At 44.0% G+C, this 23,481-nt stretch overlaps 1 protein-coding gene across 1 annotated transcript; it reads left to right on the top strand.

Moving 5' to 3' along the window:
• Window positions 1-5,614: 5,614 nt before the first annotated feature.
• HAPSTR1 (HUWE1 associated protein modifying stress responses) lies at window positions 5,615-22,210 on the top strand. The gene is made up of 4 exons (XM_074552581.1): window positions 5,615-6,048; window positions 6,794-6,874; window positions 10,877-11,152; window positions 18,900-22,210. Exons 1-4 carry the CDS (start codon window positions 5,829-5,831, stop codon window positions 19,142-19,144), a joined length of 822 nt encoding a protein of 273 aa, XP_074408682.1. The 5' UTR covers window positions 5,615-5,828; the 3' UTR covers window positions 19,145-22,210.
• The last annotated feature ends 1,271 nt before the right edge of the window (window positions 22,211-23,481 follow it).

The following is a 23,481-nucleotide window of genomic DNA, read 5'->3' as shown; positions in this document are numbered from 1 at the left end:
AGTGTGGAAGAGGTTTTACAGTGACTTCTCAGAGCTAGAGAGAAGTTTGATAAGAGGATCCATGTTTACGCCTGAAAGAATTTCTTACCAAGATTGCTGACATAGAAACCAAGAAAGACAGAAGGATAAATAAGAGAAACCTGCAACTTTCTATTCCAATGAGCACTTTGTTTGTCTCTTCTGACCAATGAGTAAAGTCTGAACTCATGATCTTTGTAAGAACGTATACAAAGCATGCATGCTAAAATAAAAACAGGGTTTGAAGCCTTCTGAAAATGGAGTGGGTTGTTTTGTATTGTCTCTGTCTCAACCATGACCATCTCAACCACGACAGGCCAATGTGAGTTAGTGAGCCAGGCTGAGGCAGGCTCTGCTCCAACGCTGGTGTGGGTACCACAGAAAAGGAAGGCATTTGCTCTCATTTGCAACAGTATCAGGTATGAGAAGATGCTGCTCACCAAAGCCAACTCCAGCAGCACAAAATGCGTGTTTGCATGACTGCACCCAGCAAAGCAAGTAATAAACTCATACTCTGCCTATGACCCCATTTCTCAGTTTCAGAAGTGGTGGGTTATGCGACGTTACTGGCAGTGTGGAGGTTTGCTGACAGCTCAGAGAAAGACATTGGATGGAGACTTCCTGCCAACAAACAAACAAACAAACAAACCCACCTCAGCACAGGATTAGTTTTAGAAACACTCTCACAATCTGCAATTCTAAAGCACTCTGCAAAGGGTGATAGAGATAACTATGTTTTCTTTCATAGTCTGTGATGCTCTATAAAAAGAGAGCAGCTAAATGTTGCAGTGACTCAGAACTGCCTTTGGGAGCTTGCAGGCAACCTGCTGGAGACCTCTGGCATCCTGCTCCTCCTCCAACCAGCACATGACAGAAAGTGCTGAAACACCTGCCAGCTGCAGTAATTTGTATAGTGCCAAATATCCAACATCCCACCACGAGTTCACATGCAGAGATTCTGCTTTCATCAAGGTTTTTTAAAACCCCCTGGTTTCCTGGTCTCACAAAGGTACTGGAGAAAATAATCTACCCTACTAGTAAAGGAAACACTTAGATGACCTCCACATTGGTTTTTTACCAAGACTTTATTTTTTTTTTCCAAACCAAATATGTAGTGAGGTACTTGCCCAGGAAAACTGAAAATTGTGTCTCCTACTCTTTTTGGTAGAGTTTGAAGTCACACAATGATCTGTGTCTCATAGGAGTCATGTGGTCTTTCCTGCAAAAGGAGAGTCTTGCTCCTTGTCTAATTGTTAAATGATTTTGATATCAGAGCCCTGACATGAGGTTTGGAGAATCTTGTTCTCACAGAGTCAAACTGCTTTCCTTCTCAAACTGAAGACAGATTTTGGGCAAAATCCCTGGATTACTATTTTAGGCAAGACCAAATTGACCCAGCATTACTCAAGTTGCTTTTATGTGACACCATTTTGATCATGGCATTAGAAGTGTTATTACTAAAGTGCTCTCAGGAAGTTGCAGGAATGGTGCAGATGCTGTTGATACCTGTTTTATTTAAAGTTATCAACATTTTAAAAGCCAAACCGACATGCAACTAACCTTTTTGCAGTGCTTACCAAGTTTTATTTTTTCAGAGCAAACAATTATCTAGGAGCACATATTAGAAAAGAAATCCTTTAATCCTATTTCCTTACTTTTCTACTTCCCTGACTCAAACCCAGGAGAATATGAGGCTCTTGCACCCATAAGGAACCCTCATACTTCGATGGTCTCAACCTTTGTCAATAGGTTTCTGTTTCAGATTGATCAAGTGTTTGCATTAAGGGTGCTCTATTGTCACATTTTTCAGCTGGGAACAGCAGTAACAGCCAGCAGACATAAAAACTCATCTGAGCACATCAGGAGCAGCTTAAACTGTCTTGATTATGTGATATACAACAGCCAGTGCACAGCTGTTCTCTGTGAGCCACACTTCTCATAAATACCTGCTGCTTGCTTGCTCAGCCACACTGTGTTGGACTTCCCCAGGATGAAAAATTTTGTCTGAGAAACATTACAATTTGCAGCTGAGTATCCACCTTCCCTGCTGACCTGCTTTTCTGAGGACAGCATACTGAGAGTCTGACGCCAAAGGACAAAATGGTGAAGAGAAATGAAAATATTTTCACTCAGATGTTTTTTTCCTTTGGTGAAATGAATACCTACTCCCTTCAGTTCCTCCTCATAAAATATGATGAAAGTTCTCTTATTCAAGTGTCCAAGTTTGGCTGCAGCACTGTGAAAACATTCCCATGTCTATATTCAGCCATCTACACATTCAGACAATTTAAAATGTTAGTGTTCACTTTGGATAGATTGTATTATCAATAAACCTTTTTCTTCCCCCATTCCACATTTTCATAGTAAAAAAAAAATGTTTTCCCTTATTTATCATTAAATTCAACTCCCAGTAAGAGCCTGCAGAAGGGAATAAAACAAGTCTTCAGAGCCTTCTACAATTAGCATATTCTCATCATGCTCCAGTAATTATCTCCCTTGATACTTCAGTTGGGATGCCACACTGCTCTCATCACTACAGCATTCCCGTGGGGGAAATTAAGAGGCAAAACACCAAGATTACTCAGATTCTACATTTGCCATGTGCATATCAGTGCCCTCGTGGTCTTTGTGCCTCTGACTCTCCTACAAATCCCTCACCAGCCACCAAAACCAGCACAGTTGTGTTTGTGCCAGGCCACCGACAGTGGGTCAAAAGCACAAAACTTGCTCTTTATTTCTGGGGAGAAAAGATTCTTTAGTGAATCAGTGTTGCTTAGAGCTGCTTAGGAGGTGTCAGGGAGAAGTGTTTGGGTGTGTTAAAGGGTTTTGTGCACGGTGCTTTTGTTAATTTTTCTAATTTGCTGTCTCCTCCACAAATAACCTCAAAAAGTCAATCAATATTGTCTTCATTCTCCATTTAATTCTCCTTCTCTACGTGCAGGACTCATTGGTACATTTTAGTCCCAGAAAGTGCTTGGCTCCTTTCCCAAGGCTCTAACACCCTTTTTATCTTCAGGTGGCATAAAGAAGTCTGTAGATTGAGTTAAATTTCTTTCTTCTACCAAAAATGACATTTTTCTAATTTCAAAATTCAGTATCCTTATGTTCTCAGTGCAGCCTCTCTCCATTACTATCCCAGAGATCACCAATGGCCACTTCACAAAACTATAAAAACAATTCATACAACTCCAACATTGTCCACCCCACCTGGTGTAAGGTGTGAAAGGAAAACGACCCTCAGAATCCCAGCAGTTTCTGTCAGCTGTAGCTACTCCTGAGAACAATGTGCAGCCAGGTTTGTCTAAATTAATTGTCTAAATTAAAGCAGGAAATTGGGGTGCTAAGCTTTTACCCAGGATTGCCCAGAGAGGCATCACCACTCCCTGTTTGATTTGCACTGAATGGGCACCAGGCACAGCCAAATTTCAGGACAGCCTGCCTGATAAATCATGACTGACACTACATTGTATTGCAGGAATGAACTGTTTATTTCACAGCTGCCAACATTATGCAACTCTTTAGAAATAGTCAGAAAACCAGATGTGTGGTACACAAAGTACAAAAAGCCATGTCTCCTCCTCTTCCATCAAGCTCCCTGCCCCAACTTCTGATCTCAGAGAGCATCTGCAAAGCCCATGAAAGCTGACAGGAAATTCTGCTCTGTTTCTGATGAAGGAGATGAATTTCAGTACTTGATTTATTGGAAAATACTAGAACACAATCCTATCACACATTCCTGTGTGATGCTTTACAATATTTCAACAATTTAAGAATATAAGGAATGGGTATTTCCAAGTTGTTGGTACTTTGTAAGTAATCCTATTCAATGGAGAAGATTTCTTCTGTTCCTTGTTTTTCTTAAACCAGTTGCACAGGAGAAAAATCCATGTTGCACCACAATATGTACTCAGTGCCCTTCTGAGCCATGGATGATTTACAAAACCAGTTTGGCTGAAGTTCATAATCTTAAATAAGAATAGACAGAGCTTTACCTAGAAAGGAAGGGAATATCCATGCCTTTGTGTTTGTGCACTAGTGTCATATATCTGAGATACTTAAAAGCCAGTTTCACAATTTCAGATTAAGGTGACATGCACAAAGTTATCGGTGCTCTTACCCCTTCTACTCACATGGAGTGCGAAGGCATAACCCACAAGTAGGAAGCCCTTAGTAATTAGTCCTAATGGTTTAGGAAATACAATAGCTGCAGCTTTTCAGTTGTCCTCAGAGATAAAAAACCCCAACCCATCAGTTCCAACTACACCCTCATACCACTTCTTTCCCACTATATATGATTTAGCTTGATTTCCTGAAAGTTTTACAAAGTTGTATGAACATCCAAGTTCAAAAAGGGAACAAGCATGGACTGGATAAAACTTGGAGGAGGGAACAGCCCATAGAGCTGGTAAGTGCTTCTTGATGGGGTGGGATGGGCACAGCAGGCTGTCCTGGGCTGGGATGGGTACAACAGACTGGGCTGGGATGGGCACAGCAGGCTGCCCGGGGTCGGATGGGCACAGTCAGTTCCCCATGGGTGGGATGGGCACAGCAGGCTGCCCTGGGATAGGCACAGGAAGTTCCCCTGGAGTGGGATAGGCACAGCAGGCTGCCCGGGGCTGGGATGGCACAGCAGGCTCCCCATGGGTGGGATGGGCACAGCAGGCTGCACTGGGTGGGATGGGCACAGCCAGTTCCCCATGGGTGGGATGGGCACAGCAGGCTGCCCTGGGTGGGATGGGCACCCCAGGCTGCCGGTGCGTGTCCGTGCTCGGTTCAGCGATGTGGGGGCAGATCCCGAGCCCGCTGCCCGGGGCTGACAGCGCAGCCGGGCACAGCGGGTGCAATCCCCAGTGTGCAGGCAGCTGTGCCCGGGCCCGGCTCCGCAGCACGGGGACATTCGCTGTGGCTGGAGCAGCTGGAAGCGCATTTCCATTAGCACGGCAGCCAAGTGACAGGATCGCGGGGTGAACGAGTGTTTTTAAACGTGCGCAAAGCAGCTGTGAATTCAGCCTGCTGTTTGGGACTGTGCCTGCTACAGCGCAGAATCAAGAACTGGTAAATAATGTGTAAAACAGGCAGAGAAGTGATGCCGTGGGTCTGAACTCTCGGGGCAAACCCCTCAGCGGTTTCTGCCGGACGCTGGCCCCGGGCCCGGCCGTGTCACACGGCTCGGCCCTCGGGCCCTGCGCGGCCGCCATCTTCCCCCGGGGCCGAGAAGGGAACCGCCTCCCGGGCGGGCTCTGCCCCTCAGCGGAGCCGCGGCGGCCGCTGCCACCTCCCGGTTCGGCCGCGGACAGCGTCCGCCGGAGCCGCCCAAGGCCGGGAGCGCCTCGCTCGCTCAGGGCCGCTGCCGGGGGGGCGCGGGCGGGGCCGCCTCACGCCAGGGGCGGGGCCAGGGCCGAGGCCGCGCGAGGTAGCGCACTGCGCACGCGCATCGCGCCGACGCCCCCGGCACGGGGCTGTGACGGCGTAACCAAACCTGCGTTAGCCCCGCCCCCCGGGGTGTCCCGCGTGACGGACACGTAAACGGGCCAATGAGCGCTGGGGCTCCCGCACGGACCGGCTGTGCCGGGGCGGTGGTGGCCAATCGAGCGCTGCGGGCGGGTCGGGCCGGCTGCGCGTTCCCAGGCGCCTCGGCCGGGCTCTCAGTGCGCTCGGGGCGGTGCCGGCGCTCGGAGTGTTTGGGGCCGGCGGAGCGACGGGCGGGCCCGGCATGGGGGTGAGGTAGGGCCGGCGCGGCGCACGGAACGAGCGCGGCCGGCTGTCGGGACCGGGTGTTCGCGGCGGTGGGACGCGGAGCCGGGCGGAGGATGGAGGACAAGAAGGAGGAGGGCGAGGCGGAGATCCAGGAGCACGGGCCCGAGCACTGGTTCAGCAAGTGGGAGCGGCAGTGCCTGGCTGAGGCCGAGCAGGAGGAGGCGCTGGCGCCGGAGCTGCAGGACGAGGCGGCGGCGCAGCCCGAACACAAGCAGCAGAAGCTCTGGCACCTCTTCCAGAATTCGGCCACCGCCGTGGCGCAGCTCTACAAGGGTGAGCACGGTCAGGGGCTTGGGGAGGGCACGGCACTGCTGGGGCGGCTGGAGGCCGGTGGAGCCCGAGCGTGGTGGGCTCGGGGCCCGGCCCGTGGGGGGTGGGGGCGCCGAGCAGCCGCGGAGCCGCCAGGGTGGGGAGGCGCCCGCAGCGGTACAAAGGGGCCGAGGCGGCGGGAGGTGCGGTGCCGGCCCGCGGCCGCCCTCGGAGACGGACGGGAAAACAAAATGGCGAGAGGGAGGGGGAGCCGCGGTCGCGGCCCGGACAGCGCCCGGCGCGGCCTCCGGGGCGGCTCCTGCGCCGGCCCGGCCGCACCCCCTCCCCCGGCCGCCGGAGCGCTCGGGCCGGAGCGCGGCCGCGGGGTGTCCGGGCGCTCCGGCGGGGGCCGCGCCGGGAGGCTCCGGGCGGCGGGGGCGAGCCCCGAGCGCCGGGGAGGGTGGGGGGGGCCGGGAAGCCCGGCCCTGCCGGCGGCTCCCGACGCCCAGCTCCGGGAAGAGTCTCCCGACAAAATGGCGAAGCGGGGCCGGGCTCATTGTGCGGCGGGGCCGGGGCGGGGGCAGCCGGGCGCTCCCCGCCGCGCTGGGGGCACCGCGCCCGCTGCCCCGGCCCGGCCGCTGCCCGCCCGCCCCGCTCGGCCCCGATCCGGAGCTGCCTCCGGAAGGTGGAACAAAATGGCGAAACCTAACATGGCCGTTCGGAGCGGGTGACTCCAAAATAAACAGCGTGTGTCCTTCCCTCCCTGCAGACCGGGTGTGCCAGCAGCCGGGGCTCTCCCTCTGGGTCCCCTTCCAGAACGCCGCCACTGCGGTCACCAACCTCTACAAAGGTAAGGGGCTGCCCCCCCGCTGCCCCGGCAGCCCTCTCCGCCGAGCCGGGCCCCACTCTGCCTCCTGCCCCGGCTTACTCATAAGTAGGGCCTGTTAATGTCTCTTATTCACCCTGATAAAATCTAACCCGAGACTGCTTCCTGAATCTTGCAGGTTTTCCCTGGTCCACTTTAGCTGACGGTAGCTGAATCTTTTCTGTTGCCTCATGTCAATGACTCATAAACTTAAAATCTGTTTTACTTTGAGACCCTTGAAAAAGGGTGTCTTTAACATGTGTCTGTTTCTTGTGAATTCAAGGGAAGTGTACAACGGGTTATTAAACAGTACTGAAATTCCCTGCATTGTTTATATTTCATGGTGCATTAGATGTTGGGGTGTCAGTTTAATGCCTTCTCTTCTGTGGTGAAGCAAAGTCGGGTTTAGTGCTCTTAAAATTCTGCACAGATGTTATGTGACAGAAACTTTTATCTTCTTGTGGCACTGAGACTTCTTAAGTGAGCCTCACAGTTTATTTTAAGCACTAAAATGTCATTATGTCTGTGTTCAGCATGGCTGTAAGAAGGCAGTGTTAGCCAGAAGTTTGATAGGAGTGTGCTTTGCATGTGGCTGTGCTTTAGTGCTGGTTTACTGGGTGTTTCTGAACTCTGCAGTTCTTTGGGTTGTCCCAGGAATTCTTGTCTGCAGGAGGCTCATTCAGTGGCTTTTACTTTATTTAAAAGGTTGTGCTAAAATGATACATATCAGTGAGGGCTGAAATTGGCACATTGTGATTCCCATTGTTATTGCCTTCCATTCCGAGGAAGGGAAGTGCTTTAAAATTACAATGTTGGTTTTTCTGGCTTATAGTTGGTTTTGGTTTTTTTTCCCCTTGGTCTGTACAGCATTATCTGTAGTTCTGCCTCTATGCTCCTTCATTTGCCTGCAGTTTTGTCATTTGGGATTTGCTTTAAGCAGTTGATGTGTTTGTGATGGGTGATGAAGTTTCTGATAGATGTAGACAGAGCGAGGAGGAAGTGTAGGTGCACAGCCCTCCCTGCCAGAGTGGTGCCTCCTGCAGAAGGTGCCTTTGAATGCTGTGTGTGTGTCAGGTCATGTGAAGGGGCAGCACCTGAGAGCAGGAGGTGCTGGCCTGAGGGTGTGGGTCACTGGAACATGTCCGGGGACAATAGTCATTTGAGAATGGTGCTAGAGTAGCAGCAGGTAGTGTTAATAAATTGTCTGGAATAATTAGTCTGTCTTTACAAATGGCTCTCCCTTACAGCATCTTTATTATGAAGGCTTAGGCTGTTTATTTCTGGTTAAAATGCTAGATTACTTCTGCTGTAGGCAAAATGAGCCTTTTTGTTGGCAATTATGTGATTAATTGATCAGTAGGTGATTGGGGAAACTAGACTTGGAAGCTGACTTTGGTCAGGTATAATGTAATACTTCCAAAACCAGCACCTGAAACAAATGTCTTCTTCAAACAGATCCTAAAGTACCTGAGTTACTCAGGAATGCTATCTTTCAGTTTTCAGTTAACTTGCAAGTCAGTAGAAATTTGGTGATAACATGGTAGAACCAGCTGAACACTGTCACATCTGACACGTTTGAGTCTCTTACTGTGAGTTTGCTTTCCCTAGTGGTGAACATGGCTCTTAAAAAAACTCCTGTTTTTCACATTCTCAGTACTGTTTGTTTTGGAGGACTCTGTCAAAATACTGAAGGAATACTTGGTGGGGTGGATTGAACACCACAAACTGCCTCTTGCCTTGTCAGCTGCTTTCTGATCTGATAAATACTTGGAGTTTTGAGGCATCATCTTTTTAGCAAGAGCAACCCGAGGAATGGTGCATAATGAGAAGGCCATGATGTCTTGAATGTCAGCATTTCTTCTGAATATAGATTAGAAGTTTAATACCACACCACACTGATGGTCTTGCATCCTGAGTTTCTGGTGCTGGTGATAGAGACTGCATTCAAGGCACTTCTTTATCTTGATTGCTCTAAAAAAGTCAAGGCATGGCTTGTAATGTAGGATTTAGAACTTAAGGCCACTGTGGAAAGTTCTAGGTATATGTTAGAATAAGACTTCTGAGTCTACAATTTACCTTGTTTTTATTAAAAAAGCCCTGAATATTTTCTAGTGTTTATTTTGACTTAGTAATTTCAGAATGTATGCAGCTTGACTGCTTAGGTTTTGCTAGCTTAACTTTGTAAACAAAGTGGTTGTGGCTTTTCCCATAAAAATCTAATGTACCCGGGGTAATGATGCTTGAAACTTCTCTGGGCTGCATCAGCAGTCAGTGTTTGACCTCATACCTAGTTCACAGCTAGCACTTTGTAAAGCATTCTCATACACAAAGAAAGCAGGGTATTGATGTAAAGCCAGCCTCCAAGCCTCAGAAGGACACTCCTGGTATTTCAGGAAGTGATTAAAGGAGTATTTTCAGTTTCCAAGTTGGCTCCAGAGTGTTTGGGCAGCTTTTGCTGCCAGTGCATTGGAGTCCAGGCTGCTGTGTGTATAAAATGGCAGGAGGAATAATCTGTCATGTTACCATTGCTTTCAGGGGAATTAGCATTTGTAAATGTAGCCTTTGGATTACAAAGTAGTACAGGCAGAATACTCTTAGAGTGGATACAAATAACAGGTTAAGTTACATTTGTTTACTTGTTAAAACTCCAAAAGCTCCAAGATTTAGCTCAGTTTGAGGTGGTTTTGGTCTGTTGTTAAGTTTGAAGTGCTGCTCTTTGGCAGTGTAGCTCTCAGTGCTGTCTTTTCATGGTCTGTGTAGTGATGCCTTAGAATACAAGGTCAAGAATAACATTTAGCAGTAGTACTTGCTGGGTTCTGGAGTGTGACAAAGCTACATTAGATGTATATGTCATTGTTTGTAAACTAATATTTTGGGATAGCTGTTCAAAGAAATACATTTATCTTCTGGCTTTTGCTGTGGGCTTCATTAATAAAACAAGATTATGAAATGCTGTTTAAATCAGCTTTGCCACATGGAAAAAAAAATCTGTGGAATTCAAGTAAACAAAATTGGAGTGGATATGTTCATGTCTTTTAAGGAGCAAGAGCAACATAGGAGTATGAAACTTTTCATGAAACTGAAATGGGTGTTGTCAAAGCTCTGATAGCAAACCTGTGATGAACAAGATGAGCATAATTGTGTGGTGAACAGGATTTGTCCCACCTGTTACTGTGGTTTGAAACTCACTCAAACTGCTAGCCAGAAATACACTTCCCAAAGTTTGAAAGCAACTTAATACACTGGAGACACAGCTATAACTGATGTGCACAGGTGGCTAGTTACATTAACAGAGAGGGAAATTGCATTTTGTAGTAGGATTTATTGTAAATTGTGTGTTTAAAACTTTTCTATATCAGAATTGCCATGGGATCCTAAATGGGGAAGGAAACTTTCTTAGCCTTTGTACATGATATGTTGGCTAATTGAAAGACATTGGGGACTCTTGTGTTCTAACTAGTTTCAAAACTGTGGCCTGTGAATTGCCTCTGCAATTGAAATCCAGCTGAAAATAGAAGAACTTGAAAGAAATCCTGAGTTTTCTGGCAGTTTCTTACCTGTGAGAATGAAGAAAAGCAGTTACTCCTTTCTTATTTTGGGCTTCCTGCTGTATTGATGCACTGTGTGTGTCTAAGTCTGTTGTCCATTGATTTAATATCTTCCTCAGCCTGACAAGCTCTAAGTGTGTTTTTAATGTAAATAAACAGTGCTGTGGTGTTGACCTGAAGTGTAGTAAATGCTGTTTAAGTGGAGCTGGAGTTGCTGTTGGCTATCTGACATGTAAAGAGGATGGAACATTTTGGCTAATACTCTCTTCAGGTTTAATGGAACTCCTCTTTGCTGCTGCAGCCACCTTGGTGCTGCCTTATGGTGTACCTTGTAAAGATGTAGATCCTTCTTCTTTGCCATGCTTGGCAGGAGGCCACATCAGTGCTGTGCTGTACATTGCTGTGTAACACTCAGAGAATGTTTTCTGTCCTCTTGCAGAGAGTGTGGATGCGCACCAGCGGAGCTTTGATTTAGGAATCCAGATTGGCTATCAGCGCCGGAATAAGGATGTGTTAGCCTGGGTTAAAAAACGCAGAAGAACTATTCGAAGAGAAGACTTAATCAGCTTCCTTTGTGGAAAAGTCCCTCCTCCAAGAAATTCTAGAGCTCCCCCAAGACTGACTGTAGTATCCCCTAACCGAGCTACTTCGACAGAAACTAGCTCATCTGTAGAGACTGATTTGCAACCCTTCCGTGAAGCCATAGCTCTGCATGGTAACTGCCACTTTTTCAATACTACTTGGTTAACACTGGGTGGGGGTTTTTAAGGTGTGTTTGGCATATCATAATGTGTCATGTACCTGGTGTTCCAGCTGAAGGTATCCCCTTCATTCTTTAAGGGAGCTTTTGCATGTATAAGGCATGTGTTGGCTGCTAAAAATTTGTATAGTTGAGTATTTTCAGTGAAGAAAAGGTACTGAATAAAAATGAAATTTGGGTCTGTGATATTGCACAGCTGTGAACTCAGCAGTTTAATTTCAAGTCTTTGTAGTGTTTTTGAAGCATGAAGAGACTTGGCATTCATAGCAATGCTAAAGTAAACAGAATTCTTGGAAAATGGCAGTGCTCTGCTAGCAACTAGTTAAATATTAAGATTTGACTACTAGCAAATTTTTGGAGGCTTAGGGAGGGAATTGGATGTCTGAGGCTTCTGTCTCTAGCTCTCTAGTACCTTTGTTAGGCACTAGTGCAGTTCAGCATTCTACTTACAGTACCCTGGAGAGGGTGTTTCAGTTGCACGTTTTTGAAATAATTGAGCCCTGTTCAGAACTTTGTTCTAGTTCACTTTCAGATTTACGTGTCTTCCATGTCATACTGCATTGCCTTCCTTGCCATCACCAGCAGTGTTGGGTGTATCTCTTTTCAGAGATGAATATTCAGTAGCTTATTCTGTATTGAATTATGATTGAGCAAGTGATAGCCAGATGTGCTTTAAACTGCTCTTGAGGTGAGATGGGGCAGTTCACCTCTGGGTTTTGTGCCTTCTAAAATTCAAAAGGGTAGCAGATACCTTGAGGTACCAACCCTAGACATTCTAAAAATGAAAATAAAGCTATCCAGAAGTACAACCTAAATTAAATTTTTACTGTCTGGATATTCTCAGTGGGGGCTAGAATTGATGGGTTAATTAGAAGCATGAATTCCTGAAAATGCAGATTTGGCTTCTGCTGTGCTCTGGTGGTTTTTAAAGATGCCCAGTCTAGACACTGTTACTGTCTAGGTGACAGCCATTTAAACCAAACATGCTTCCCTACTCAGTCATGTTGGTTTTTGGCAGTTTCCTGTCTCATACAGAAGGAGACTAGGGAATTCTGTGCACCACTGTTGCTTACTCAGTGTAGATAAAATTAATTTCATGAGAACAGCTGCAGAAGCTGGCTCTGGCTGTGGTAAGCACCCTCGTAAAAATGCTTTTCTGAAAATATAGTTGAATCTGTGGAGTTGGATTTAACTGGAAAGGCTCAGTCTCAGGTGAGAGGAAGCTTAGGTAGGCTCACTTCAGCACAGGGAGCTCTCTGAGTAGACTCAGAGGCATTTTTATTGCTAAAATGGCTCTTTTTGTGTCCATGTATTGCTTCCTGGCATCTGCTTTGTACAGAGGTGGTTTATGGAAGTACTTTTCTATAGCATGAGGATCTGAACAATTATATATATATATATATAAAGTTTCCCATATTTCATAATGTAATGCAGGGTCATGAGGAAGTTCTGTCCTCTGTAGTGGTACTGCAGGGGCTCAAAATGTACTTTTCCCCTTCATCAGCTGGTTGACAAGATTACATGTCAGTCACCTTCTGGATTAGATTCTCCTCATATCAGTTTCAATCTGGTCCTTGACACAAATGCTTTTGTGCTAATCCTTTAGTGACTAGGCTTGTATTGGGCCTTATAACTGCTTTTAGGTTATTGCCTACAATGTTTGCATTACTCCAGCTTCTCCCCTTTTTTTTTTTCTTCAAGGAAGTTGTGATTAAGCAATCTCATGAACTCATTTCCTATTTATTGTAGGGCTTCTCAAAACTATGTTTTGATTTTGAAACCTGCCAAGGATCTTCAGGTGTTTGTAAATTATGCCTGTGCTTATCATAATTTTTGGCACATTGTTTGCAAGTGCTGCTTCTGAGTTTCATGAGGGAACATGAGAACCTGGTGATAGCGAGGAGCAGTCCAGGCACAGAGGTTTTGAGAGGAGTTTCCAGCTGGCATGTAAAGGTGGGAGGCTGTTTTGTGCTGCTTGGCTTCTGATGGGAATAGGGTATTTGTTGATCATGTGGATGGGTTGAATTAGATTTGAGGGATGATGCTAAAACTTTGCTGCTTGCAGCAAGGCCTCTTTTAGTAAAGCAGGGATAGATATGAATAGCCCAGGTAAAGTGGAAGCAGAGCTGGGGTATTGACTTCTCAGAAATAGGTACTATTATATGTCTAAAGATCATGGCATTATAGCTTGCTGATCTTCCCCTGTGATGGTGGAAAATATCTCTTTTTCATAATCTAACCCCTAAATGCATCATAAGCACAAAATTTTGACAAAAGCAGTGGTAACAAAATAGCCAATAATTCAGTATTTCCTGGAACATCAAACACAGTTCTAGGTGTATGCCCTAGACCAAAGCATTAGAGATTAGCATCCTTTAGGCATCAGTACAATCTTTAAACTGTATGCTTCAAAAGAAATATCTTAAAACTGAATTTTTGTCTCCAGCCCTGTAACCTCTGACCTGTATTTTATCTCTGCAAGATGGTTGACGGTTTTTTGGGCAGGATATTGACCCCAGAATTTAATCTTGTGATACTGATTATCAAGTCTTTGTACTACAAGAAAACTTGAGAGCAGAACAGCAGAGAAGAACCTGTTATAGCAGCTAAAAGCAAAATTATCATGGCAAAAAATTAGGCATGATAATGTTTAAGATGTGATCTCCCTGTTCTTTTAACTCCATAGCACTTATGCTCTGCAGTTGTTACTGAGCTCTTGAGTGTTACTTAGTGAGAAGGAGACTTTGGAACCTTACTCTTGAGAGAGCAAACTTTGGTAAACAACATCTTTTCCCTTATTATCAGCTTTTCACTGTTAGCATGCTGATAGGTAACCTTGAAATAAAGCAGGACTGATGACTTGAACTGTGAATATTTGAAAAGAAGTTCAAGCCTTTTAGAAAAGCTGAGTAGTTATCTCAAGGTAATACATGATGTTTTACTCTGGAGTGCCAGTGCAGTTTTCTGAAACTTTAATGAAACATCAGTCTAATGCTTGGTGTTTTAAGATGTGGTAGTAGAAGATAATACCTTTATTGTCCAACATCTCAATTACAGAGTTGGGTTTTTAACTTCCATTAGTCCCTGAAATGTCATTGCAGCCAGGGAAAGTATGGATGTGTCTTCACCTACTCTCTGGATGTGTATTGACATTTCCAGTTCTGTAAGAGCTGAGTTTCAAATGACAGAATTCCATCAATCTGAGCTAACAGTACAGGACTCCCAAACACTGCCACGTGCTCAGCCACGTTGTGCCTGGCTGGAGCTGCTGTACCAAGGGTGGTGCACAGCCCCTGTCCTTCACTGGCCGTGTGCTCTGTGTTTAACACACCATCCTACCAGCAAAATGGGAGAAATGCTGGGATTTCAGGAGGGGTAAGAAGCAAACTTTGAAAGGTAATGTTGAAATGCATTTGGCTTGAGCATTCTTAATCAAAAATGAGGTGAATTTGGGGAAAAATAGGGTAACAGTACAGTGAGAGAACATGGGTTCTTTTTCTCCTTAGCTTTAATGTTGATGTGTATAATTCATGTGAGTGGGTCTCTGTGGGGTAGGGAGAGCACTTGCACGTAGAAGTTTGTGACCTGGCCCCTTAGGAGTCTGAATTCCCACTAGGCCTTCATGTTTGCTTCTCAGAATATTGAAGTGCAGTTTAAAACAGGGGCACTTAGCAGAGTGGAGAAGCATTAGCTGGTAAAAGAGGGGATGGGAGAACAGAGTTCAGATTGGTCTGACACAGATTAATTTAAAGGTTGTATGTAAATATAGCTGTGATGGAATTGTGTATTGGTATGTGCTGCTAAAAGTTGCTCTTGGAGCCAGTACTGTGAAAGGGTGAATATGACAGAAGAGTGACAAGGATCTCTCTGCATGCTATTTTGTATTTATCTGGGGTTATTAACTAATTCCTGCTTTAGTCACACTACCTAAGCATGAATGTTCCTTGTGATACTTCCTGATTAAAACTTCTAGAAACAGAGTTAGTACAATGTGGAACAGTAGCTACCCAGTATATCATGCTGTGATAGTGACCTGAATAATTTGTACATGAGCATGATTGTAGTGCAGATGAAACAGCATTTACAGTTTGTTAGGCCAGTGGTGATAAACTTGCTAATTTTGAGTTGACAGTTTTAAGTATTTTGTAATCCATGAAACATATTCAGTCAAGCATTCTAATATTTTGATAGTTTTGGAGTGTACTTATTTATAAATTGGGGAGTATTGGTCACAGCTCCTTCTAATGGTACTGTAAGACCTTTTAAAATAGAATTCTTTGTATAGTCATTGTCTGTGAAATGTCCCTTTGTTAATGAAAGATATAACAGGAATGAGAATGTACTTGGTACTGCAAAATGTTTGAGATCTGCCTTCCACTTCAAGCCTTTCCAACTCAAAAGGGGGTCAGAGCCATGTGGGCCTTCTTAAAGTCCTCAAAGAATAAAGGAGATGTCCCTGGTAGAAAGGAGTGGGAAACTTCAGAGGTGGGTGTGAGACTGTGGGCGAAGTGAAGCCACTTCAGCAGCTGTTTGGATCTCTGTCCTTTTGTATGGACAAAACTGATGTGCCTGTGGTTAAGGCCATATTAATCACAATACAGAAATTTGAGGTTGGGAAGTGGTGTTTGCTGACAGTCTGTCATCTTACCACTTCCTAGTGCCAGTTACTGCTTTAAATGCTTTGGGAAGAGCTCTGAGTCTGCTGAAAGCTTAAACTCAGAGTAATTCACAGTAAATGGTTTTTCTGAGATTTCCTCTGCCTTGCCAGAGCTTCTCAAGGAAAAGCTTAACTCTTTACCCTGTTGACTAAAAGTGAATTTTTTTGAGCATTGCAGGTTGTTCTCAGAGATGTTGGTTCCATGTAGTGACATCTTGATATTTGTGTATGCTTTGAGTTTGCTTTGGCTTTCCATGTTAGCTCAATTAGCCCATCCTAATGTGCAAATCCAAACTGTGATCTGAGTGTTTCATTTGGCAGTTTTGCCCTTCTGGATGGATGGCAGTGCTGTGTGATGTGATTCACTGCCAGGAGCTGAGGCTGTCAGTCTGTCAGTACCCAGCCATGACTGGTACTAAATACCTGGGTGAGCTGCAAGATTAACCTGTAGCTCAGAGCCCATGCTGTGATGCAATATCCTTGTATTCTGATCTCTAGGAATTAATTCAAAGCTACTCTCCTACCTTAGACACTAAGTTGACTTGAAGATTTTAACTTGTAATTATCTGCTGAATGTTGTTTGTGTATTTAAATGTACAGTGATTCAGCATTACCTAAATGCTGGGAAGTCAGTGACTGCTTTAGGCATTGCTTGTGAACTTTGGCAGTCTGGTTTAGAATATGCTGCACTGTGTTACAGATACATCTTTTAACTGTATCAGCTCTTTTAAAGAATGCTTGTTACTTGAAAAGGCTCCACTTAAAAACATAGTTGTTGAATGGTGCCATAAAATGTCTTTTGACATCACAGGTTAGTTTTGGGGTTTATGTAGAATAATTTTTCTGCCCTTACTTGGGCACTAAATGTAGTAAAAAGATGCCATGATAAAACTGAATTACTATGTTGCTCCTTTGGTGTGAGTTGTATAACAGTAAATGACTGATAAGTGATGTAAATTGTTGACTCCTAAGTGTAAGTAATGACACTGAACTTGTGTGGTCACAGCAGCTTTGCTTGGAATAGGGGTGTGGGGGAAATCTCTACAATCAGTTTGGATTTGAAAAAATGTCACCTGTATGCTGTCAGATTTTTTCCAATTTAAATGTACAGGATGAATTAATGTTTTTTTCTGATGTATGTCATGCCAGTTGAAATTAAACTACTGATGTCTTTGAATTGTGAAGTGATTTGTTACCTGCCCAAATTGTCTATGTTAGTTTATGCAGGATATGGTATCTGAATTGGCTTTTTCTCATACATCTGTCATCAGGTTTAGCTGCATTACTTTCTTTGGTGGATACATGGGAAATTCTTTTCCTAATGGTTTGAATTTAAGCTTGATCTTAATCCTGAGAATACTGTCACAAACTTTATTTCTAAGTTACCTTTACACTAAAACAGCTTCTTCTGTTTGAATACTTTCTGCCATTGTGAATGAGCAATGATTTTGCTGTTAACAAAATCTGCAGGGTGCCTCTTGGAGTTCAGGCCATGCTTCTGGGCCCTGTTTGAGCACCACTTGGAGCTGTAAGCAAAAGCCCCAAGAAAGAATCAGTGATTGGTGGCTGTGTCTGCTGGTTGTTGTGCAATGTCAGATCTGTGTGAAGCATTTCCTGTGCTGTTACAAGCTGGAGGCTTTAAATGTCCATCCAGTTATGTTCAGTGGAGTGAAGTTGGCTGGGCTGCTCCACCCTGACCTGTGTATCAGCCTGCCATTGCTGCAGATGGCTTTTAGACTTCAGCTTCTCCCTGAGGTTTCTGGTGACTGATGTTGTAGTTCTGGCAGTCCTCTCTTCCCAGAGCCTCTGAAGTTGCCTGTTTGGCCTGCCAGCAGCTGGTGGATTGGGCTTTGTTAGGCTTGACTTGTCAGTCAGTGGTTTTTGGCTGCTCATTTGACAGTACATGGAGATGGGAATTAGTGCATGCACAAGGTTTGTGATGGCTGGACAGAGCTATGGAATATTTGAGATTGGAGAAGGGAGCTCTTTTGAAGGTTACTGAGAGAGGAATCTTCCTGGACAGTTCAGCATTTCCTTGTTCTTATTGTTAGAAAATATGCAGATCTATCCTTATCTTTTCTAGGGCTAACAGATTTTTCTGTACTCTTCTACTAATACTCAGGTTTGGAAAAGTTGTGATAGTAAAGATGTTTGTCTTATATTTGAGCTCCTATTTATCCCCAAATACAGCCTGAATTGGAAATTGAGAAGAGTAGTTAGACTTTTGTGTATTAGTCCTTACTAAATTTATGTTTCAGAATGCCCCACTTTTGCAAAATTGTCATGTTACAGAATGCAGAGGTTAAATTAGTATGGAAGTTCATGGTTGTCTTTTTATGGCCTTGTTTCTACAGTAAATAAACCTCAGTTTGATTCAAATACTACTAATCTGAATACAAACCAAATTACTTGCAGGGTACCTGTGACAGTGATTTGCATCAGAACTGTTGATAACAAATTTTGGGTGATTGTCGTGTGGTTTTCCTTGCTTATTCTTTATGTGCATTTCTGAATTTAATGATGCTAATGTGTTGGCTGTTAGTGTTAGCCATGAAATAAGTCGTATTGATGAACTGGCTGTGGTGTACACCTGTGTGAGACCTGCTGCCATGCTGCAGTTTCCTTCAGGGAGTGGAAGGGAGCAGGGTGGTGGTGTTGACACAAAACCAGGTCAGTTCAAGTCAAGCCCTTGGCCAGGCTGTGTAACTCTTGGTCCAGTGTGAAGCCTTTCAATTGAGATTGTCTGCTCTCGAGTCCCTGTTTTGAATAGCTTGTCATGCCTGTGGAGTTAATGTTTTTCACAGTGTGCTGTTACATCCTGGTGTATAAGCTCACTTCCAACATAAAAAGCAGTTCTGGTAACTACTGGATTATTGCACAGGCTGAAAGCTGAGGAGGTGTGCTCTGGGCTGAGTGGTACAAATGGCAGGGTGAAGTGTCTTTAAGGTCTCTGTGGAATGGGGCTGAGTGCAACCCTGTGTGGCACCTGTGGGGACTGAACTGTCTGTGCTGTCTGACTGAAGCCCTTTTTCTCTCTCTCCCCAGGTCTTAGTGGTGCAATGGCTAGTATAAGTGTTCGCTCGAGTACCCCAGGCTCGCCTACTCACGTGAGCAGTGGCTCCAATGCTAGTCGAAGGAGAAATGGACTCCATGATGTTGATTTGAACACTTTCATATCAGAAGAAATGGCACTCCACTTGGACAATGGTGGAACTAGAAAGCGTACCTCAGCCCAGTGTGGCGATGTCATTACAGACTCACCAACTCATAAACGCAACAGAATGATCTAAACTGCAAAAATTTCAAACCCACCATGCTGCTTGAAAGCCACTTGATCCTCAGAGTACTATTGAAAAGGAAACATGAGGCCATCTTTCCATATTCACTGTTTAAGACAAAGAATTCAATAAATGCCATAAAGGAAATTTTAGATATTACATTAGATGCCTCTTGTAACTGCGGCTTTCTTAAACTATATTCTTAGCAGAGGACATCAGATATTGTGTAGTAGTTAGCAAGATCATCATAGGCGAACATGTATCTGTTCCAAGGCTAAAAGTGACCTTACTTGTATTATTAAAGGGAAAGGAAATTTCAGATGTTTATTTGGCTATAGAATTCTTTTTTTTTTTTTTGTCCTTTATTTCCTGCTTTGAGTATTTGCTTAAACAGTATTGCCAGTTTGACTGAAATTGTCTACAACATGACTTGGCATCTTTGTCAAAACTGCAGGCTTCCATTTTTGCAGCACTGTACCATGCACCTAGTTTCTGTATAGTAACAGTGTGCAAGTTATAAATATTGGACTGTACCCTTTTTAGTTTTAAAAGCAGTTGATAATTCTGGTGATTGTGTGATAATGTAAAGAGGTGCTATGATGGTCATGCAATTAATACTTAATATTGAATCAATACAAGGATCTTTATTGGATTCACTATGTGTGTTCTAGTGCTCTGAAGTAGCAATATTAAACTTTTCCCCGATTAACTTCATAGGCTTTTAAATCAGTTTGAGAAAATATATGTACTTATTGGTATTATCCTTGTGGTAATCATACACAGTGCAAACTGCACCAGTGCTGACCTAAATTTAGAGAAAAATGTCCTGTAATTGGAAAATAGGCTTTTCTGTTCAGTATTAGTGAAGGGTAGGTTTTGTGTACACCCATATCCTATTTTACATTTCTTGTGAAGTAATTGCCCATTGCTGGGGAGGGGTGGGAGGAGAGGGAATGTGGGGAATAGTTGGAAAAGGGGTGTGTTCTAACAAGTAAGACTTCTGGTCACATGTGGAAACTTGGACTAACTTAAACAAGATTCTGTGATGCCATTCCCTTCAGGAGGGAGTGACATGCAGGTTCTGTGAAGTGCTAAGAAAATAATTTAAAACTGGAAGTTGATTATAAAACTCTGGATAAACATGCTGTAAGCATGAATTAAAAAGGATAAATGGCTTTCTTTTTGTGTTTAGCTTACATTCATAGGATTGAACTCTGGCTGCCGTAACTTAAGCATAGTCTAAAACTGAACTAGAGATCAAGACTGATCTGCTGCAAATCTGTTTCTGAATGGGGAAGGACAGATGTCAGTCTCAGAGTGTCCTGACTATTTTTATATGTAGAGGGAGGAAGTCTTTGGTGGAGAGCTCTGGCTTTAGGGCCTCTAAATCTCTGCCTTGGAAAGGGACAACACAGGAAGAATAAGAAAATGGAGAGCTCCAACCCTGCACGTTGGGAAAGGGGTATTTAGAGAGGTGGTATGCATGCTTTAACTGGAAGCATAGGTTGATCCTGGGATTAAATGTAGTTCTGCTAGATTCCCAGTACTAAGAATTGTGATTTCTGGCAAAGTTAAGGCACCTTGAGCTCCATGTTAATGCACAGCTCTTCAAGACTTTTGCTTACGTGCTTGTAGAGTCAGATCTCTTTTGTATTATCTTTGCTGTTTGAAGCAGACTTCACTGTAGGTTTGCCCTTTTTACCCTCTCATCGATGTCTGTAGTCAAGGCAAGACAGCAATGCTGTGTGAGATACTCAAGGCTCTCTACTTGAGCCTGCTTTCCTTGCCTTGTGGTGCTTCCATCACATTTCTTTACACCCAAGAGCCCTTGAAGATGTCAGTAGTTGCACAGTACTGTAGCAAGAGGCTCTGCAGTTCATGGACAGCTGTCAGAAGTGTCCAAAGAAAAGTGCTAAGAACTGCTCCAACCCCACCTGTGTTACATAGCTGAACTTGCACATCACTTGAAACTCAGTATACATTAATTTCAGTTATTGCTATTAACTACAATTCATAAGGTTTAGTTTATGTAAGATGTTAATACTGCATAAAGCTAGTTTCTTTTGGAGACTGCATTTTCAGCAAAGATTTTGAAGATGGTATCTGAATATACATTAGTATTTATTAGACTATTGGCAGAGGGATTTTTCTGTTCTAAAAGAAAGGTGGAGTCCTGAACAGAAAGGACAGGTATGAGAACTGTTCTTCAGCTCTTCTGTTTATTTTTTAACTGGCTTGTACAAGTAAGATGTTTATGCTCTGCAACTTCTAACACACTTTATTCTTGATGTGGTAAAGGTGACATCGTACTGGGACCAGTCCTGCACACAGGGACTGAGCTGTAGCAGTGCTGCTGGTCTAGCCCAAATCCAGAGCCTGTTCAAATTGCTTCTCCCCTTTCTTGCCGTGAAATAAATCTTGTTGATGCTCTGAAGCATTAATTCAGTCTATTACCATCTAAAACTAAATTTGTCTGGCTTCTTATTTAATTTGTGCCATTTTTCTTTGAAAGAAAGCAGACTTTGATATTAAACTGGTTGCATTAATGTTTTTTTTTTTTTTGCTTGTACCTTAAATACTTGGCAACTTTTGATTGTTTTTCATTGAGCCCCAACTGTTGTTTGCTCTTTGACCTCTGCCAGAGTGATCAAAAATTCATGTATTCACCTGATAAACACAGGAGAACAGGTTGTCTCTGAAAAAAAATAATAAAAAGAAGTCCGTACCTGTTGCTTTGAAGACTATTTCTTGTGCCAGTGTAGAAAACTGATGTTCTGGAGATAGCTTTCAGCTATATCCAAGCTGTAGCTCCTGGAGCCAGAAGTGAGTTGGTTTTCAGTAGGGAACACTGACTGGAGAGCTGTTTAGTTTGGTACAAATGGTGCTTACTTTTGCTTTCTCCTCTGACTCGTGCAGTTGCCCGGTCTCTTCTCCGTGTACATCCAATCTAACCTGAATGTGCGGCAGTTACATAAAGTACATCTGCACTGAAGCTACTGAGCTTGGCTTGCTTATTAATGAAGTAAGTTTTAAATGTTCAATTGAAATCTATATTACAATAAAGTCATGCAAAAATGATTTTGGTTGAAATTGAAGTCCTGCAGTTAAACTTACTTTCAAATGTGGTTTACCCAGCTGGAGTAATAGAAACTCTAAGTCATAATAAACCTAATAAAAAAAAATACAACTAATCAGGCTGTTTTGTAGTTCTTTGAAGTTTCTGAATAATACAGTGCAATAATGCCAGACAAGATGTGATTAGTGTGAGCTGACAGGCTGCCTTGGTTGTGCAGATCAGGATTTCCCTTGAATGCACTTTGGTGTAGCTTACGCACAGGGTTTTGTTTTGTCTCCCTTGGGCTAATGCTGGTACAGAAAATTGGGGTGTACTACATTGTACAAGATGTTCTGCAGACTTCAACATCACTAATACTTAAATGAAGCATCTTAAGGATTTAAGTGGCATAGTTTAGGAAGTTAAGTGGTGTTGACTTCAATAGTAGAGCTTTCCAGTCTTTTGCAACAGTCTCTTTGGACTTAAGTGGAATCAGGTGCTTTAATTAGTAGCATTTCCTGCTTCATGTGGGTGTCCCTAAACCTGCAAACTATTTTCCACTTGCTTTATCAGCAGGTTTTAGAATTCCATTATGAAGGAAAGCTTTATTTCATAGGGGCTTTCAAGTTTAAAAAGTATCTTTTTAATTAATGTTAACATTTTTTCACTTACTTAGCCACCGAAATGTTCCAACAGGAATTTAAAAAGATTCTTAAAAGGCTTCTAAATCCCAGCATCTTTCAATTATTAGCCTGGAGCTAAGTAATCCTTTGGCAGAGATGAGGAATGCAGGCCTGGTGTGTTCTGTGGGGCTGATATGGCTGTGTGGGGTGGGTGCTCCTGCAGAGCCTCTGGTTGTGCAAGGGCAGGGCAGGGCCCTGGCACTCCTTGTGTGAGCCTGGGGCTCCTGGGGAGAGATGAGGCCTGGGCAGTTCCCCCAGAGCCCTGAGCCTACACCAGTGCTGTCTGCTGCCCTGCTCCACTGGGCCCCTCTCAGACCGTCCCAAAAGGATAACACACATGGGCTGGAGTGAACAAACCAAACCAGAGTCCCTCCTGTGCAGGAGGCCAGCATCACCTGCCTCTGGGGGTTCTTGTAAAAGAGATGGAAGCCAGCAGGGACCAGGGGCTGTGGAACACCAGCACTGTTCGTTGGCCACAGTGGGATGTGAGGGGGGAATGCACAAGGTACCAGGATTTCCTTGGAATCTGCTGTGAGCCCTTGGGCAGACACTGCCTTGTAGAAAATCTTACAATTCAGTATTAAATGCATTAATCAGCTGGTTAAAACAGC

This window comes from Zonotrichia albicollis, chromosome 16 (assembly GCF_047830755.1).
Source record: "Zonotrichia albicollis isolate bZonAlb1 chromosome 16, bZonAlb1.hap1, whole genome shotgun sequence".
Classification (NCBI taxonomy): domain Eukaryota; kingdom Metazoa; phylum Chordata; class Aves; order Passeriformes; family Passerellidae; genus Zonotrichia; species Zonotrichia albicollis.
Note: the sequence above shows the minus strand (reverse complement) of the source record. Positions and strands in the feature narration are given on the sequence as shown.

Coding starts and splice junctions, on each gene's coding strand:
- HAPSTR1 (XM_074552581.1), top strand. CDS start 5,829: ATGGAGGACAAGAAGGAGGAGGGCGAGGCGGAGATCCAGGAGCACGGG. Junction 6,875..10,876: donor GGTCACCAACCTCTACAAAG/GTAAGGGGCTGC, acceptor GTCCTCTTGCAG/AGAGTGTGGATGCGCACCAG. Junction 11,153..18,899: donor TGAAGCCATAGCTCTGCATG/GTAACTGCCACT, acceptor CTCTCTCCCCAG/GTCTTAGTGGTGCAATGGCT.